The sequence below is a fragment of the Dendroctonus ponderosae genome, unplaced genomic scaffold (assembly GCF_020466585.1).
Source record: "Dendroctonus ponderosae isolate FM_Combo_2020 unplaced genomic scaffold, Dpon_F_20191213v2 Dpon_F_20191213_7, whole genome shotgun sequence".
Taxonomy (NCBI): Eukaryota; Metazoa; Arthropoda; class Insecta; order Coleoptera; family Curculionidae; genus Dendroctonus; species Dendroctonus ponderosae.
The window spans coordinates 369,106-388,157 of NW_026018916.1; the positions used below are offsets into that span (position 1 = coordinate 369,106).

Below are 19,052 nucleotides of genomic sequence, written 5' to 3' on the forward strand. Positions count from 1 at the left end.
GATTTCGCCCTGGATGACTAAACTTTTGATAAAAGCAGCTTCGAAATTAAATACTAGTAACTAAAATTACTCATTAATATTGGCGGTTTTAAATTTAAAGGTTTAAAAACTTTGTATTTCGTATGTTAAAGTAATATTTTAATAAACTGCTGCTCCTAAACTAATCATTCACGCTTTGAATTGTTGGAAATTACGTTTTTTACGTGCTTTTCGGATAATACACCCGAAAAACACCTAGAAAACTGGCTTGCTCCAAGAGTATAATTGGTTGCCTGCCAACAACTTCCTGTTGTCACTCACTGTCAAACTTACCTGACTTTAGTTTACATTTTGTACAGGTGAATATAGTATAGAGACTTTTGTGCAGGTGGTTGTTCAGCAATTCGTGTATTTTCTGCGAGTTAAAGATTATTAGACGCGTCTAGGCGATTGCGAAATTCAGAACTATCCATACTATGTGTTTGTGGTGATTTGTTCGACAACCCCTTCGATATTTCCAAAGACAACATCAGTGCTTAGGGATGGAGTTCAGTATATTGAAAATTTTGGCCCTCCTGGGTAAGTAGTAGTAGGTTGTAGCTTATTCATTCATCCAACATATGCCGCGGCTCAAAAACTCAACGTACACAACACCCACTTGGTATCAGCAAGTTGCTAATTGTCGCAGTTTGTGAGCCATTGTTTGTTGTTGCTGTTGATGTTTTTCCTTTGCTGCTTGTTGCAAATTGCAAATGATTTGCTAATTTTTATTGAAAACAATCCTTGACAACTAGTGTACTTTCCCATGGATTTACTGTACTGTTTGAGTGTATCAGGAACATTATATTTTGTTCTTTCAAAGGTTGGGTTTTACAGCCAGAAAGAGGCTTTAGCTCAGTAGCAAGTTGTCCATCTTAAACAGTTAGTTTCGTAATAAGCAAATTAGGTCCCAGCCGAAAATTATATAATAAAATTCATTGTAAAAGGCTTTAAACGACAAGTTTCCCAATACCCACTTAGCATTAATGTGCATATTAAATTCCTTGCTGAAGTGTTCTTGGTTAATAGCTGGCGACCACCTGAATGAACCAGCCTTGATTCATACAAAAACTATTTTTCGTTATTAACCACAATTCATTGAAGTCCTCTCAGTACGAGCAATTTTTAATTAAATTGTGCCGTTGCTGGTAATTGGCTTCACATAATGATGTCGCATACTAATAGTCATTTTGATAATAGTTTTAAGTATTGTTTGTCGCCTCCAAAGGTTTCATAAAAACTCAAGCAAATAACAAGCGTCTTAATTTCCTTGGGATTGCTTTAGAGACTAAGCAAAACCAGTTTTTCTTGTTGTTGTCCAGTGAGTTGCATTATTTTCGGTAAATTTAGTCTGATATCCTGAGCAGCTCAACCGCAACTTCTTGCTTCCGTTTTCAAGCATGTCTTGGCTTTGTCTGGTCTTGCAGACCCATCCATTGTCTGAGTCATTCATTTCCTTCAATCTTCCTTTATTCAATTGCCCTTCAAGTATTTGTACTGGTTTCTAGAAGAGTTTAGCATGCAGGCTTGCATCTGCATGAGGTGAAACTCAATAGTTTCAGCGTTTCAACAGTTGCAATCGAGCCAATTATGGGCAACCACAACGTGAATGCACCAGATTTTGGTCCGTTATAATTTAATTGAGCAATTGAAATTAATTAGATTGAGGCTTAGCCGTGCTAAATTCTGTCAACGGTAAAACGTAGTTTCTAGCGGAGATTTTAGAACAGATCACATATTGTCAAGAAGAACCATTTTTGGATTGGTCATTAGTGGAATAGTACGATTTTCTGTGTTATTAACGCTCTAGTGCAGCCAATTACACTTGAATCAATTTCACACATCAGGCAGATGCCTCTGAGATTCTTACTTCTATAGGGTGGAGGATCTACGGTTGGTGCTTACCCTAAGAACCCAAAGCCCCCCTTCTGCAATAAATAATACGCCGTATTAATAATTAATAGCCTCATTTCTTGTCGTATGTATCCTTATTTTTATATCCTCCAACATATCCAGAATCATCGGCCAAATCATCCCGACCTTCCTTGCCTTTGCCATGGCCGCTCGCATCAAAGCGCTCCTTATGGGCTCCTGTATATTTGGATGTGTCTGTAAGTCGATCAACAGCCCCCGTATGAACAGCGGCTGTTGCCTTGTTGGTGCCCGGCGGGCCACACTCCATCAGTTTACTTTTGATTTCATCAGGTTCCATTTTCTTCTGCCCCGCTAGATCTTCGATAAACGTGAGCAGGTTCGGGAACGTTATCGTTTTGGACTTGAACTTGTTGAAGGCGATGCCGGTGTCTGTTTGAGTCAGCTTCTTATCGAAAACCTGCGCCTGTTTGAACCATTTGTCCACCTGGGTGAGAGTGATGGTTTTTCCATCAGCTTTCGTGTCGCCGAATTTTGCAAAATTGATGAATTGCTGATCTAGTTTGATTGACTGTGCCATGTGGAATGTAGAAACTGGAATTTTGAGTAACTGATTTTCAGACGTTTGGAAAAATCTGTCCACCACCTGCTTTGCCTGTCACCATAATTAACACAAATTAATCATTCTGATTGTTTCGACTCGGTGGTAACCGCAACTGATTCACGTCGCTAACCAAAGCGGTTCTTTCGCAATTTGATGTACACAGTTTTCGAGTTATTAGATGGCAGCATGTTATTTACCTTGTAATAGAACGTTTTATTGCGGTCGCAAAGTACCAGCAATTTATTTAAATAACTAGTTTGGCCTAACGGTTTCAAACGGTTTTAAGGAACGATTGTGTTTGTTAGGTAATCGCTACTTTGCACCTTCTGCCAACTAAATGCATTCGGTTGCAGTTAAAAAATGTCACTTCTACATCCACATTGCGGATGGATTGCAGTTGGAAGAAACGAATTTTTAAAGAAAGTTGAGTGAAAACATTTATTTTGAGACTGTTGCTTACCAAGCTGCCAAAAGTCGGGATTCTGGAAGGCTTTTATGAAATTTTCCGCATCTGTAGGGTCGAATGTCTTCTAAAGATAGGGAAAATTTCAAGTTACTACTGGCGGTAGTTTGCGAGATACGAATTTTTGAAGCCGAGGGCGCAGTTGAGCAAAAACATCTTTTTTGAGACTGGTATTTACCAAGCTGGAACAAATCAGGATTCAGGACGATTTTTATGAAATTTTCAGAATATTTCGATTCAAGTGTCTTCTAAATATGGTCAGCATTTCAGGTTCGTACCTGCGGCGGTTTCAAAGATTCGCATTTAAAAAAATACAGCACAGTTTGGAAGGTGGTTGTTCAGCGCAACTCCACTCTGAAGATGCAAGATACTCGTGCTTGCGAAACGTCGCGGAGAACTTCTTTTCCACGATGTTCTAAACTCTCGATTCACTCACCAGTTGCAGTAAAATATTTTTTTATAATTAGAAAGTTTGATTGTGAACTGAATAAAAAAACGCGCAATCGTGCAACGTCGCATAGCGTTTGTGATCGATGTCAACATTGACAACGTCACTCATATGTTCTCAACAATAAATAGTAGTACGAAGTTCAGTGATTATTATTCAATAATTGCTTAAAGGCAACAGCAAACTTGGTGACAGTGTTTAGTCTGGGTGTGCAATAAAGCGGGAAAGGTAAGTAGAAAGGCCTGAAAAGTATTAGAAAGTCAGCAGAGTACATAATCCACTTTTATCAGAGTGATTATCGGCAATTGGTAATCAAAGTTCGTGTTTTTTGTTATGTGCACACTATCTTGTTTGTTGCATGTTATTAACCCGAAATGGCGGATATTTCTTGGGTCACTCAACGGCTTGATAATCCTGTGAAGCTGATTTTGATAACTTTGATGGCTCAGTGCCACTTCACAAGAGAAAGCAATTTGTGAAGGGGGCAACAACACTTTCCGATTGCCAGTTCTATCTGCTTTTAGCGAAACATCGGTTTAGCAGCACCAACAAGCAACGAAAATGGGCCGAGTATTTGTTATTGGGGTCGCAATGACCAAGTTTGACAAGCCAGGCACAAAAGCTGGAGATTATCCCGATTGGGGCAAAGAAGCTATCCTGGCGGCCCTTCAGGATGCCAATGTGAAAATGAATGAAATACAGCTGGCAACGGCTGGCTTTGCCTATGGGGAGTCAACCTGTGGTCAAAGAGTAAGTGCTTTTTAATTGATTAGTCTAAACAACATAGTAATTCCTTCATTAATCATGGAGTAATATAAATACGAGCCATAACAAAGTATATATACATATACTTTATCAATGCAAGGTGTTTACAACTGAATAATCGGACAAATGCTTTGCAAAAGCAAAACAGTAATAAAAATGAGCTAAACATTTCACCTGCAAAGTTTGCTAACATTTTCAGGTAATCTACGAAGTTGGCATGACCGGAATCCCCATTTTCAATGTAAACAATAACTGTTCAACAGGCTCGACTGCATTAATGTTGGCAAAAGAAATGGTGGAGTGTGGAAAAGCAGAATGCGCATTGGCTGTTGGTTTTGAGAAAATGCAAAAAGGCAGTTTGGGCTCTGTATTTAATGATCGAGTGCATCCTATGGAAAAACACATTGAAGTAATGTCCGAATTAGTGGATATTTGTAAGTTTACCCAGGCCTTCAGTCCGAATGAGTTGAGTGAAACATTCACGGTTTGTTAGCTGCTACGCCTATCGTGGCGCAAATGTTTGCGAATGCTGGATTGGAACATATGAAGAAATATGGCACAAAGCCGGAGCATCTGGTGAAAATTGCCTGGAAAAACCACAAGCACTCTGTAAACAATCCAAATTCGCAGTTTAGAGATGAATATACATTGGAGCAAATTGAAAAATCTCCACGAGTCTGTGGGCCTCTCACAAAATTGCAGGTACAACGCGTTGCTATCTGGGACTCACTTTAGATACTTCCGCGTGCCTTTATAGTGTTGCCCAACCAGTGATGGAGCGGCCGCTGTTATTGTAGCATCTGAAAGCTTTGTAAAAAGTCATAGACTTGAGTCAAAAGCAGTGGAGATTCTTGGCATGGAAATGGCAACAGATTTGCCCTCAACCTTTAAGTAAGACACGGAAACCTCATGCTTTGAACTAGCTAATATGGACAATTCTAGCGAGAGAAGTTTGTTAAAGTTAGTTGGCTATGACATGACGAAATTGGCGGCCGATCGCCTGTATAAGAAAACCGGAAAACGCGCCTCTGATGTTCAAGTGGTGGAACTGCATGATTGCTTTTCCGCAAACGAATTGATCACTTATGAAGCTCTAAACCTCTGTCCCCCTGGGGGAGCTGGAGGGTTGGTTGATAGAGGCGACAACACATATGGGGGAAAATATGTGGTAAGCTTTTTCAGCTTTCCATTGCCCTTAAATAGAGGCACGGTTGGGGTTTGCAGGTAAATCCGTCCGGAGGGTTGATATCAAAAGGGCACCCCATAGGGGCAACTGGATTGGCGCAATGTGCCGAACTATCCTGGCAGTTGAGAGGCGAAGCTGGCCCAAGACAGGTATTTATCGCCTTCATTATACTACAGTTCTTATGCCACTTGAATGGCGTTTTAGGTTCCTAACGCAAAACTGGCTTTACAACACAATATTGGCTTGGGAGGTGCTGTAGTTGTGGCGTTATACCAGCTGGGATTCCCCCAGTCCAAAAACAGCAATACACGAGCAAGAAAAACGGCGGCAGCAGCCAGTGAAGATGGATTTATCGTCACCCCATTTTTGCACATTTTGCAAGAAGCAATGCTAGAAGACCAGGACGGACTGGTGGAGAAACACAGAGCAATTTACGGGCTTAAGGTAGGGTTGCGCTTTACATCAACGCCCATTACAACTGGTTGTTTTTTAGGTTCAAAACGACAAAGGCGAAGAAGGTTTCTGGATCATCAATACAAAGAAAGGCAAGGGCAAAATCGAATTCAATGGCAAGGACAAACCTGCAGTAACATTTGTAATCAAAGACGCCGATATAATCGATCTGTTAACCGGAAAAATCGAACCGCAAAGGGCGTTCTTTCAAGGAAAGGTGAAAATTCAAGGCAACATGGGACTGGCATTGAAGCTGACCGAATTGCAACGATCGGCAGCTTCGAAAATCGATGCCTTAAGAGCCAAACATCTTAAGTCCAAGCTGTAAAAATACATAATAGCAGGCGATGGTTTGGATGTATTTTCTAGGCTTTTTGGTGTTTTTATTAGAGACTAGCGAATTTCGAACGGATGATAGATAGTAAGATGACTGTATTTTTTTAAATTGGTTAAGGTTGCGGCAATTGTAACATTTTATGTTTACTTTGTTATATTTTTATATATTAGGTATGCATGTTGTTTTATTTTTCTGTATAAAACCTTCCAAATCCAGTTGAGCGATTACTTTCTTATACCTTCATTATTTTGCAATTCAATTTAATTTAAAGATGATAACGTTTTTATTTTCGGCCAAGGATTGTGTTTTTTAATAGGTTTTCATGAAAATGCAGCTGGGGAAAGCGGGTCACAGCTCCGAGGCGCAGTTTTCTTAAAACCTAAGTCGCAACGACTGCATTTTTATGCCGCGTCCAAACCTAACGAGCCGAACCTGATTCGCCTCAAATTCCTTTGATATTTCGTCAAAGCATCGACAGAAAATGGATAGTCTGTCGGTGTTTTTACGAAAGATCTAGTAGGAAATCGAACGAATGATAGAACCGTTCCAAATATTCAATAGAACGTTTGTCTTTACAGGTCTTTACATATCTGAATGCTCATTCAGTGACCTGGTGGTGTTGGCACCCAGCAATCAACCAGAAGCATACTTTAATGGTTCTTCATACTTGCGACTACAGAACACCATGTCGTTGAAAATGCCCACAGGAATAAGTTTTCGGACTTGTCTGGGTACGTTGTCTCCAGCTTTTACGACTTTCCGCCTAAACTAAGCATGGCTTTTAGGGGGCAATTTGCTGTCCCAGCAACAAAACGAAGAATCCATCGAACTGCTAGTGAATAAAAAGGGCGTTTACTTCCGAGCCAAAGTGGACGCGGTGCTGTTTGAAGAAGTGGTTTACGGAAACTTTTTGAACAACAAGTGGCATACGGTGTTTGTATATTACAGTGCTGGGAATTTGACTTTGGATGTCGATGACGATAAAAAGGTGGGTCTTTAGACCCAGTAAGAAAATCCCACTTAAAATAGCCCATTTTCCAGATAATTGCGAATTCCAGCTACAACGTTCCTTTGCTGACCAGCAGCAAGCTGTACGATGACACCGCAGCTTCAGTGCTGCTGATTGGAAAAAACTTCAATGGTTGCCTTCTAGAAGGGCCCACAGTGGTTTTTGATTCGAAATTAATTTACTACAACCACAATGTGGCGTTTGAGAAGTGCCCCATACCAATGGACAGCTGTAAGTCGCAAAACTAATAGAAATAACTATTCGGGAGCAACTCATGTTGCGATCACTTGTAATAATGATTGTATTTTCTTTGAAACCATTTGCTTAGGTTTGCCTGCAGAGAAAATGACCGGATTGGATTATTGTTTAAACGAGCCATGTATGCGGCATGGTACTTGCATTAATGATCACAAACATAACACGTATACCTGTGCTTGTCTGCCTAGGTACACAGGTATGTGTATGTTTTTTGATCGCGCCACAATAATCGACCTTTTGGGTGGTGAAGACATACTGGCTAACTATCTTCTAAGTCTTGAGTAGTGCTCTCTGGTCAATGCAGCTTCTTGGGTGGTGATTTGTGATCTGGTGGAATAAGTGCAAGCATTTGTCTGTTTTACTGCTTTTAATGAAACCAGGGCAAAACAGAGAAAGGCTTAGCAAGCAAGTTTCAAATTATTTTGGACGGTTGTTTTTGAATAAAAACGTACTGGGATTTTACTCATTTTCTTTATTATGCTTGTAGGGAAAAATTGCGAAATCGACTTAGGAAACCCCTGCGATAAGCGGCCGTCCTATTGCAAAAACGGGGCCACTTGCATTCTGGACCAAATAGGCGACTATGACTGTGTGTGTGCTCCTGGCTTTAGTGGAAGGCACTGTGAGAACGAGCTGAGAGTCCACCCGAGGTGCCAGGTAATTTTCTACAATTCTCCATAGCGGTTTAGCTAAACCTTTTGGAAAACCTGCAGGAAAACCCGTGCTTGAACGGAGGAATTTGCGATATTGATATGGACACTGACTCAGTGCGATGCACTTGTAAGCCGGGATTCAGCGGCAATATTTGCGAACTGGACATCGATGATTGTGCAAGTAAACCGTGCATGAATGGTACTGTCGAGGCCCTCAAAGGATTTGGTTATGCGTATTAATTTGATGAGTTTTAGGTGGGTTTTGCACTGATGAACTGAACAACTTCAGTTGCAATTGCAATCGCACTGGCTACTATGGCAGATTATGCGAACTGAATATCAACGAATGCACAAACAGTCCGTGTTTGAATGGAGGCATTTGCTTTGATAACTATGGAAGCTATTTGTGCCAGTGCCCCTTTGGTTTTGTTGGCAAAAATTGCCAGAATGTGCGTAAATCTTTGCAAGTTTTCCAATTAAGAACACAACCAGACATTTTTGTTATTTGCTAGTTAGTGGATGAGTGCGCCTCGCAGCCGTGCCTGAACAACGGAAAATGCATCAGCCGACCGATGGGGTACGACTGTAAATGTCCGCCAGGCTTTTTTGGAGGAAACTGTGAGCTTGAAAATCGACAGCAAATTCACTGCGATGTTTTGAACTGCGGCAGGTTCTCCGAGTGCATTCAAGGTAAGGGTTTCAGTTGCTAGCAGTGGCGGTTGCAATCGTTTTCCATAGATCCGATAAACGGGGCCACATGCGTGTGCAAATCCGAGTTCACCGGCGAATACCCGAACTGCAAAGCCACATCATTGTGTGCTAACAGTCCATGCAAAAACAACGGACTATGCAACATAGTCAATGGAAACATCAATTGCTCCTGCCAGCCAGGATTTGCAGGTAACTTTTGCTAAACCCGTTTTTTCACAGAATAATTGTTTTGCATGCATAAATTTTCAAAATAACAGGGCGCTCGTGCGATAAAACCGCATTATGTCCAGTGGATGTGTGTCGAAATGGAGGCACATGCCTTGCGAAAGGAGGATCGTTCTGTGTTTGTAGTCCTGCTTGGACTGGCAAATTTTGCGAAAACAGAATCAGTTGTAAAAATCGTCCTTGTTTGCATGCAATATCGTGTTACGATTATGTAAGTCAGTAATGGCTAAATGTTGAAACAGACTTTGGTGGGAAAATTCAACTTCCAAAGAAAGGGACGCACCTGATTTTTGTGTACAGTTCAAAGCATTCTCGTTTTTGTTCTCAGAATCAAAGAATTTTAATATCACTTTTTTAGTTTTTTGTTTGCATCTTTGTCAATTATTTCAGGCGTAAGGAATGTTGAATTTGGTTTTTCCATGGCAAATAATGAGGAAAACACCGAGCCATCTTTTTATCAGGTTTCCGAAAACGATAAATATCGGTATTTTCCTTTGTTGCACTGTTAAAAACGCTGTAGTTTTGTTGCTTTTTAAGAAAAAAACAATGGTTGAAAGAAGCAAATGTTCACAAAAAGACGCCGTTTAAAAAGGATTGCTTGCCTACATTTTGGGTTCAAGTAAAGCGCTAACGCACACTCTTGAGTTAATAGACAAATGATTCAGGTATAAATTGCAAAAAATATATTAAAATCCGTTAATTAGTATAAAAATTAGGAGCTTTGAACTTTATAAAAAAATGAGTGCTGACTGTATAAGCTAGAGTAGCAAGTACAAACTAGCATCAATTTATGTCTATTTGCCATGTTCAAGTGTGAATCGGGACAGTTTGCACTTTTAGCACCTCCAAGTCACTTAGAGCATGAACACCTAATCCGCCTTACTAAAACGCAACGCAAATGAGTAGTAACTAACACTGTTTTACTAAACACTCACTTATTCACAGCTGGGCGGCTATTTTTGCACCTGTGCCGCAGGATGGACCGGTTCCAATTGCGAAATTAAGATTGGCTACTGTTTTACTAATCCATGTCAAAATTATGGACTTTGTATGGAAAATGGTTTTGGGTTTTTCTGCTATTGCAGAACAGGGTTTGCAGGTAGATAGATATAGATACAATGACTGTATGGCTTTAAATTTCCTAATAAGGAGCTTTAATTGATGGCGTTGTTCTAATGGGGGAAATGTTGCCGAAAAGTCGGGTAGTTTGGGATTTTTCAATGTGGAGACGTACATAAATTAAAGGCTCTAAATCCCGTCCACTACTAACTGAGTGGTAGTTTGCTGTTGTAGATTTTTGTTTTTGTGGCAGTTTGCAAGACTTCGTTAGTATTAAATATACTACTGAATTCTTCGTGGTTTTAGGTACATATTGCCAAACTAATGTGGATGATTGCCAATCGAATCCTTGCCGAAACGGCGGCATCTGCATAGACAGAGTGAATTCGTTTTACTGCAATTGTACTGACGACTGGATGGGGCCCTATTGCGAACAACCCTACGATGTTTGTGAACTACAACCTTGTCAGGTGAATATCTGGAATAATTCCCTATTGCCTCGTTTATTCATTAAACAATCGATTGCAGAACAATGGATCCTGTGTATCTCAAACCAAGCACGATTTCACCTGTAGATGTCCATCTGGCTTTGAGGGTGTAAAATGCGAAATCAACAAAGATGACTGCAAAGGTGTAACATGCCCACCAGGGCAGGTAATTTTGGACGTTTACTGCTCTGGAAATCCCGGTTTCATGTTCGATTGCCTTAGATTTGCCTGGACTTAGTGAACGACTACGAATGCCGATGCCGGCCAGGTTTTACTGGGGACGATTGCAGCATTGATATAGACCCTTGCTCGAAAGATCCATGCATTAACGGCACTTGCATAGTTGATACAACTAGCAACGATTGGGCATGTAAATGCAGGCCGGGATTCACAGGTATTTATGGAATTTTTGCGAACCATTCGAGCTGCGATTTATCATTGTTCCAGGGCCGTACTGTGACATGGATATTGACGAATGCAACATCCCGAACACAAAAATATGCACCACTGGGCTGTGTGTTAACACCATTGGAAGCTTCAAGTGCTACTGCGAGCCTGGGTTTACCGGCCTAAGGTAAGTGCAAAACATTTCAAAAAGTCGGACATTGAAAATGGGTTTTAGGTGCGAAATCGACATCGATGAGTGCTTGCCACAACCCTGCCAAAACAAGGCTTCTTGCGTGGATTTGATAAATAATTATACTTGCGTTTGTCAGCCCGGGTAATACGTTGTTATGCCTGCCTATACGCAGTTGAAATCTCATCCTTTCTATGCTCGTTTAGGTATGAGGGCAGGAATTGTAGCCAGGAAATCGATGAATGTGCCTCGAATCCCTGTGTAGGCGGAGGAACATGCAAGGATGAAATCAACGATTTTATTTGCATTTGCCCACCGGGTCTTACGGGGAAAACTTGCGACATTAACATAGACGATTGCCAGGTACAAAAGCCACTAATCCCTGCACGCAGTGGCTTTCAAACTGCTGTATTTTCCAGTCGAATCCATGCCAGAACGGTGCCGAATGCATCGACGGACTAAACGAGTACACTTGCAACTGTACAGATACGGGCTACGAAGGACTCTATTGCGAAATCAACATTGACGACTGCAAAGGGTATCCGTGCATGAATGGAGCTGAGTGTATTGACAAAGTTAAGGACTACGACTGTAGATGCTACAAAGTAAGCCAATGCAAATGATCAATGATGAATGCCGCTCCATTGTGATTGGGTAACTAATAACTGTTTTTAAGGGATACGAAGGAAAAAATTGCGAAGTCGACATCAACGAGTGCGAAAGCAGCCCTTGCAAATACGGCGGACTGTGTTTGGAAAAATCAAACGTAACACTGTATAGTGCCGAATTCGTTGCGAAGATGGGAATCAGCTTGCCTGAATCGTTCCGAAAACCATTTACCTATGAGGATGCTGATGGGTAAATCCCATGAACATGCCAGTTGAATCTATTAGTTATTTCAATTACAATTAATTTTCCTAGATATGAATGCTTGTGTGTTAAGGGAGTAATCGGCGAAAATTGCCAAATCAACATCAACGAATGCGAATCGAATCCGTGCCAATTTGGCACCTGCATAGACAAAATCGGGGATTACGAATGCGAATGCGAAGACGGTTTTGAGGGCACGCATTGCGAACTGGTTAGTATGCAGGAGACATCCTTAAAAACGCATAATCTAGGACATTGATTGCAATTTTAGGACATCGATGAGTGCAAGAAATACGAGCCCTGCGTGAACGGAACCTGCATTGATCGGGTGGCAAATTACTTTTGTGCCTGCGATCCAGACTTTGGCGGAAAAAACTGTTCCGTCCGCCTCACAGGTAAACTGGCGAATCGTAAATGTCCCCAAAAACTGTTGCAAATGCCCTTGTAGGTTGCGAGGAAGAACCCTGCCAAAACAGCGGCGTTTGTCGGCCCTACTTGATAAATGAAATTGAGCATAAGTTCAACTGTTCGTGCCCGAACGGCTTCCACGGCTACACCTGTGAAAATAAAACCACGATGTCTTTCTCAGGTGCGGCATACTGAAGCACCATCATGAAACTGGTTCAAATCTGCTGTTTTAGGGCAATCTTTGGTTACCATCAACACCAGCAGAGATGAAGGATATGACATCCAATTCCGGTTCAAAACCACTCTCGGTGATGGGCTGCTGGCTTTAGGTGGGCGCTGAAAGGGTTTTACTGGATTCGTTTAATTTCCCTTGATTGTTCCAGGCAAGGGATTGACGTATTATATCCTGGAGCTAGCCAGAGGACGGCTTAATCTCCAGTCAAGCCTGCTGAACAAATGGGAGGGCGTTTTCATTGGCTCTAACTTAAACGACAGCAATTGGCAAAAAGTGTTTGTGGCTATTAATTCAACACATCTCGTTCTTAGTGCCAATGAGGAACAGACCATTTACCCCATTACGTTTAATGAAAACTACAATGTGTCCTCGACCAGGTCAGTAGCAGTTGATTCAGTTGGTTTCTCGATTGCCTGTTGCAACGGTTTTTCAGTTTTCCTGTTACGTACATCGGTGGCATTCCCTCGAACTTGCGGAAATTGACCCGCGGGCAACCATTTCTAGTTGGTGAGCAATTTGCAAAAAATCAGCATTTCAGGACTTGTTTAATGGGGCGAGTCGGGGCTTTTAGGCTGCGCCGAGGACATTCAAATCAATTCCGAGTGGGTAATACCCCAAACTCGCAACACCACCGCTTTGACGTTCCAAAACACCGAAATCGGCTGCGTTAGAGAGCCGCAATGTAAACCAAACCCTTGCCACTCGGGTGGCCATTGCACTGATAAGTGGCGAGATTTCAGCTGTTCTTGCACACGGCCGTTTTTGGGGAACACTTGCCAGTACAACTACACAGCGGCCACTTTTGGAAATGAAGATATCTCCGATTCCTTGGTTACTGTAGGTTTTTCCACAATCAGACCAGTCGGCTGTGTAAAATGCTGCTGTTATTAGGTAGACGTTTTCGATTCCGCTCGGCGCGCAATTCGCACCATTGTGGATATATCGATGTTTATTCGAACCAGACAGAGCAAAGGGCAGATCTTCTATCTGGGGTCGGCAGGAGCCAGCCAAAGTTACAACGACGAGACCTACGTGGCAGCTCAACTGGAAAATGGTAAAGCGCACCAAACTCACGATCTCACCACTCACCAAGTTGGTTAATTTCAGGTGAACTTTTCGTCAGAATACAGTTTAATGGATCGGGCGAAGCATATCCAGTGTCAGGAGTTAAATTGGATAACGGTTACATTCATCTGATTGAAGTAATTCGGAATGTGACTTTGGTTCAAGTGAAGCTCAACGGTACGGAGTATTTCCGGAAAACGATTTCAGCCAGTGGCATTTTGCACGCTCAAGTTCTCTACCTGGGAGGACAGCCCCTACTCAGAGCGGTGCGTCAAGCCACCGAAAATGCGCTTCCAAAGGTGGACTTGGCGGCGCCAACGGCGCCTGCTGCCATTACCTCTTCTCTTAGCAACGTCAACTTTAAGGGAATTATTCAGGATGTTCAAGTAAGTCGATTACACAGAACTAATCAGTGAATACAAACGACTGTTCGTAGATCAGCAATGGCTCGAGCATAATGGTAGTGGAGTTTTTCCCGATTTCCGCTCCAGAACTGCTCATTCCACCTCCTCTAGGTAACGTCTCGTTCGACCGCTCTTTGGTTCTAGAGGGAATCATCTCCGATGATTTGTGCAAAGAGAATCCGTGCAACCACAACGGAGTGTGCGAAAATACATGGAATGACTACAGGTGCCAATGCACAAGAGGTAGCATTTTCAATCGCTCGTGGACTTAAGCCCCATTGACCTGCCGGTGTTGTTTAAGGCTTCAAAGGGAAAACCTGCAACGAGCTGGAGTTTTGCGAAATAGAGGGCTGCCCCAAGGGGGCCGTATGCAAAAATCTTGAAGATGGTTACGAATGTATTGCCAACGCGACTTTTAACGGAAAGCAAGAGCCCTTGCAATATGCCCTAACCATTTTGGCAAACTCCAGTCGGGGATTTAATGTGGAGGAAATTGAGCTGACCTACCGGACAAGGCATGGCGAGAAGCTTTGGTTTTAGCTTTTTTACGATTTGGTTCCTTTAGGTCCTGGGGCACGCTGTTATTTGCCAAACACAATGCCGATTACTTTACGGTTTTCATTTACCACAACGAAGTGGTAGTCCAGTGGAATTTGGGGTCGGGAATAACGACGCATCGCTTTAAAAAGGATAATTTCCAGGGCCAATGGCTGACGTTGTTGTTCCACTTCACCGATCAAACGTTTAAAGGTGAGTTTCAACAATGCTTTTGAAATGCGTGCGTTACATCGTTTGCTTTTTTAGGGGGTTTTAAAGAAAATGTGCTGGATCTATTCCCGAACGTCGAAAGCGCGCAGTTCGACGTCGTTTCCTTGACGGAGTTGTTTAAAGAGGGCGATATTTACGTGGCTGGTAGCGATAACAAGACTTTCAACTTCGTGGCTGGTAAGACTGGAATTGTGGTTGTCTCAGTAAGGAAACTATTGTCCATTTTCAGCTATTGAGAGCACGGAACTGAACACAACGAACTACTCGAATCAATTAGACACGACCACGGTCGATCCACTTGTGATCAGCAACTCGTTTGAAAGCGGAGAAATGTTCGTCGATGACGGGTTTTTGTACAAAATCGACCAAAATAAGAAAACTGATAGATTCAAGGGTTGTGTTAGCGAAATTCGCATCGGTAAGCTCCTAATCCTTGCACAGATACCTTGCAAAGATGCCTGATATTTTAATTTTCGTTGCAAGGCGGCCTGTTACTTCCCTACTTCACTACAAAGGAAATCTACCACAAAGACACATACAGTGAAGAGTTTTTCGAACTGCAATCCCCCAGCGAAATCGATTTAGGCTGTGTTTTGTGCTACGACGCCGATTGCAATAATCAAGGACAGTGTGCCAACAGTACGGACACTTATCAATGTATTTGCAATGAAGGTAATCATTCCTAATCGTATTCGTGATGCGTCATGAACTGTTCGATTCCTAAGGCTATGCGGCAGACGATTGTTCCATCGATATTAATGAGTGCGAAAACAATCAGTGTGAAAATGGCGCTACTTGCATCGATTTAATTGCCCGATATGAATGCCAATGTGCGCTGGGATACGAAGGCGAAAAGTAAGTAATTTTATCAGTGTGTTTGTTATGGAGTTCGACAACTATTCGTCTCAGGCGAACAATTATCCAATGACAAAGGAGTCGTACAGCCATTCAAAAACTGCTCTAAATCTATAATGCAAACAAAAATGGCCTTTTTTGGCACTTGCGGATCAGTCTGAGGCAGTTGCCCCAAATAGAGAATTGCGTTTAAGCCTCGATCTAGCCTCTGGTTAAACAGTTAAAGAAATTTGTTTTTTTTTGTCAGTTTTTGCTGCTCCAGGAGCCTCATTGAATTGCTAATGAGAACCATCGATCAATGCGTCATACTGCGAAGCTAGTGATTTTTTGTCACTAAATCTACCTTCAGCGCGAATTAGAAACGCATTTTTTGCTGAGCAATGGACGAAAATATTCCCCTGTTCTTGTTGTTTTCCAGTTGCCAAATAGACATCAATGAGTGCCAAAGCAATCCTTGTAAGCACGGTGGTACTTGCAACGATCTGGTTGGTACTTTTAAGTGCGAGTGCGCTGATAGTTACGTTGGAAGGCAATGCGAGGCGCCGCTGCTAATCACATGTGAAAATCGTCCTTGCAAGGAGGGCGCAACTTGCAAAACCGGGCCCAGTAAGTGCAGGCAATTATCGAGCAATTGCATTTCACCGTATTAAATGTTTTTCTAGACTTTGAAACCGGCAACAATTTCACGTGCTTTTGCACGGAGGGAATGCAGGGGCCTTTATGCGATACTCCGTTCTGCGACGTGGAGAAATGCAAATTTGGATTCTGCGATGCCACAAAGGTAACACACACACGGTTGAAGCAAAAAATGTTGAATCAAAAAAAATGAGTTTGTCTAGGTTCCATTCTGCGCGTGTAATCCGGGATTTGACGGCAGATTGTGCGAAAATAATATCAACGAATGCGTTTCGGCGAACGGGCGCAGCCCCTGCCAAAACGGCGGAATATGCATTGATGGAATATCAAGGTACGATTGTAATTGCTCAGGCACCGGCTATAAGGGCTTGCTTTGCGAAATGGACATCGATGAATGCAACAATAAACCTGCGCCTTGCGGAACCGGAACTTGCGAAAACATGCCGGGGTCGTACAGGTGGGATTTGAACGGGAAAGGGAAATATTTAGACGAACTATCAATGTGGTGTTTTTTCAGATGCACTTGTGGTAACACAGGGAAATGTGGATACCAATGCGCTCTAAATGATCCATGCGTGTTCGAAGAAACCTGTCTGCATGGAGTGTGCACATCTCAGTGCACTGACCGACCAGATTATCTATGCGTTTGCGATGAGAATTGGATTGGAAAGAATTGCTCAGATTTAAAGGCAAGTCGGAAACAACTGTGTATATTGCTGCGGTGGTTATCGTTGAAATTTCTTTTCAGGAAGCGGTAACTCGCGCCGACACGGGCATTAACATTCTCTACATAATAGTGCCAATAGTACTTATTCTGCTGCTCGGCTTCCTAATAGGGATGATCATTTTGGTGAACGTAGCCCGAAGCAAACGGGCCACAAGAGGCACGTACAGCCCGTCGGCTCAAGAGTTTTCAAATCCCCGCGTTGAACTAGACCACGTTTTAAAGCCTCCGCCGGAAGAAAGGCTAATTTAATCAGTATTATTTACTGCCATAAAACGAGGCTGGATGATGTGGCATAGTTAAATTTTTTCAAAATTCATTTTTTTCGTTTGCCCCAATTGAATTACATAGATATTATGAAACGAGGAAGATTTCTGAACATTAGTGTTGTAGATAGGCTATTTTTAGGATATTTCCCAATCAATGCAGTACTTGAGTAAAACTGCTGTGACTCACAACTAGGTACTTAACTTTGCTCCTCAGTTAGATCTGTAAATCGTGAATTTCTCCAATAACGACTGATTTTTGTTATACTTCTCTGTGTCTTGTTTGTTTTGTATTTAATAATTTCGTACTTAAGTGTAGATTAAGATCGCATCAGCAATATGAATGAACAAATCTTATGAAGCGCCCGTCCAAGACATAAGTGTGTAAAGCAAAAATTTCAGTAACGTGATTTGGTCCAGTACTTTTGCCTTACACATTAAAATTGTGATAACAATAATTGACTTTACGTAAGCAATACTAGCTTCTAGGGCATATAGTGGAAAACCTGTTGCCTGCTTGCCTTGCTGCGGGCAATGACAGTATAGTTAGTTCTATACATAATGTACTTACTTAATATTAAAACCAAAGCTGATTTGTAAATAAATTTATTTATACTGGTATCTGTTTGAATTATTTTCTTTGCGAACAGCTAGCTGGAAATGTCCATCCATCTAGCCGATAAAGTGTGAAAATGACCTCTACAATACATGCCATTTACAAATGCGACTCGAATCCTAAGTTCCACTTTTTCCTCAAATTTCTTCTCAGTGTATCACCATCCATTCGTTTTGGATGCTTTCTAAACTCTTCCGTTAGCTCCAATTTCTTTTCAACAGGTCCAACTTGCTTTATAATCCGAAGCTCTCCATTTTCCTTCAAGAACGTTCGGTCTGTTTCTGTGGGAAACCCATCGGGAAATGTTACCGGCACTATTTCCACTGCATGCTTTACTTTCCACAAACGTTGGTTGTTTTCTGGGATGTTTTTTATTATTGCATAGTCCTACAAATCAAAAATTGCCTGTTTCTATAAAAATGTATTTTCCAACAAAAACAACTTTGGCCACACTGAATTCTATCGCATACTTACTTTTCCGTCTAGTTTAAAGTCTGTAAGTATGGTTTTCTGATAATGGATCAGCCCTTTCATTCTCACGATACGTTTTACTCGAAACAGTTTGGTGGGCTCGTAGGGGGGGTCTTTGAAGTCGTCATGTCTGATCCATAAAAAGTGTTTTATTAATTTAGAAGATCAATATTTTAACGCCGGCTTCGTGAATAGATAAAACATTTTAATAATTTGTGATCTACTGGTTCATAAGCCGTTGCCAACATTCTATTTTGTTTGGGTTTGTACTTATATTATTTGAATTATATTGTAACAAACCTGGGGTAGTATTTGAAACCAGGGTACTGAATTCCTTCATTATACCAATTAAATTTCTTTACTCCAGCCCCTCTACTTAGCACTAACATTGGCTGGAAAGGGGTAAGCAACTTGTTCGCAAACATTATGCACTTTATAAATGAAGAATAAATCAGAATTAACTTATGGCGAATTAAAAAAGTTTTGAGTAGTAAGATTGAGGTTAAGAAAATTCTTCTTTTTTTTTCAACGAAATGGCTGTACAACAGTTGGCAACATGGACCAATTTACATAATTTTAACAATGATTTAAAAAACATATAGGGAGAG

The 19,052-nt window shown here is 41.6% G+C and overlaps 4 protein-coding genes across 6 annotated transcripts; 2 read left to right on the forward strand and 2 right to left on the reverse strand.

The window, feature by feature from the left end:
* Positions 1 to 306: 306 nt before the first annotated feature.
* LOC109539787 (protein crumbs) lies at positions 307 to 17,976 on the forward strand. Of its 3 annotated transcripts, XM_019907771.2 has the most exons (39): positions 307 to 558; positions 6,725 to 6,877; positions 6,932 to 7,134; positions 7,188 to 7,386; positions 7,484 to 7,609; positions 7,901 to 8,070; positions 8,127 to 8,265; positions 8,322 to 8,515; positions 8,579 to 8,756; positions 8,805 to 8,966; positions 10,368 to 10,531; positions 10,590 to 10,715; positions 10,772 to 10,943; positions 10,997 to 11,123; positions 11,172 to 11,270; positions 11,333 to 11,489; positions 11,546 to 11,731; positions 11,803 to 11,984; positions 12,048 to 12,207; positions 12,268 to 12,391; positions 12,445 to 12,585; positions 12,638 to 12,733; positions 12,788 to 13,016; positions 13,073 to 13,146; positions 13,211 to 13,476; positions 13,531 to 13,693; positions 13,747 to 14,090; positions 14,141 to 14,351; positions 14,410 to 14,623; positions 14,674 to 14,858; positions 14,913 to 15,053; positions 15,106 to 15,294; positions 15,360 to 15,548; positions 15,602 to 15,731; positions 16,150 to 16,337; positions 16,394 to 16,512; positions 16,571 to 16,824; positions 16,885 to 17,056; positions 17,116 to 17,976. In XM_019907771.2, exons 1-39 carry the CDS (start codon positions 522 to 524, stop codon positions 17,341 to 17,343), a joined length of 6,591 nt encoding a protein of 2,196 aa, XP_019763330.2. In that variant the 5' UTR covers positions 307 to 521; the 3' UTR covers positions 17,344 to 17,976. The 3 variants fall into 3 exon arrangements, with proteins under 3 accessions (XP_019763330.2, XP_019763331.2, XP_019763332.2); XM_019907772.2 differs by lacking the exon at positions 7,484 to 7,609; XM_019907773.2 differs by lacking the exons at positions 16,150 to 16,337; positions 16,394 to 16,512; positions 16,571 to 16,824; positions 16,885 to 17,056; positions 17,116 to 17,976 and adding an exon at positions 15,979 to 16,143.
* LOC109539793 (tubulin polymerization-promoting protein homolog) lies at positions 1,969 to 2,613 on the reverse strand. Its single transcript, XM_019907778.2, has one exon. The coding sequence runs from the start codon at positions 2,468 to 2,470 to the stop codon at positions 1,985 to 1,987; it is 486 nt and encodes a 161-aa protein (XP_019763337.1). The 5' UTR covers positions 2,471 to 2,613; the 3' UTR covers positions 1,969 to 1,984.
* On the forward strand, positions 3,481 to 6,319 carry LOC109539789 (sterol carrier protein 2). Its single transcript, XM_019907775.2, has 9 exons — positions 3,481 to 3,633; positions 3,930 to 4,155; positions 4,370 to 4,604; positions 4,664 to 4,872; positions 4,928 to 5,061; positions 5,113 to 5,338; positions 5,395 to 5,505; positions 5,561 to 5,800; positions 5,850 to 6,319. The coding sequence occupies exons 2-9, from the start codon at positions 3,967 to 3,969 to the stop codon at positions 6,135 to 6,137; spliced, it is 1,632 nt and encodes a 543-aa protein (XP_019763334.2). The 5' UTR covers positions 3,481 to 3,633; positions 3,930 to 3,966; the 3' UTR covers positions 6,138 to 6,319.
* LOC109539792 (39S ribosomal protein L30, mitochondrial) lies at positions 17,948 to 18,950 on the reverse strand. The gene is made up of 3 exons (XM_019907777.2): positions 18,745 to 18,950; positions 18,448 to 18,574; positions 17,948 to 18,360 (listed from the first exon to the last, which is right to left on the reverse strand). The coding sequence occupies exons 1-3, from the start codon at positions 18,867 to 18,869 to the stop codon at positions 18,073 to 18,075; spliced, it is 540 nt and encodes a 179-aa protein (XP_019763336.1). The 5' UTR covers positions 18,870 to 18,950; the 3' UTR covers positions 17,948 to 18,072.
* Positions 18,951 to 19,052: the final 102 nt, after the last annotated feature.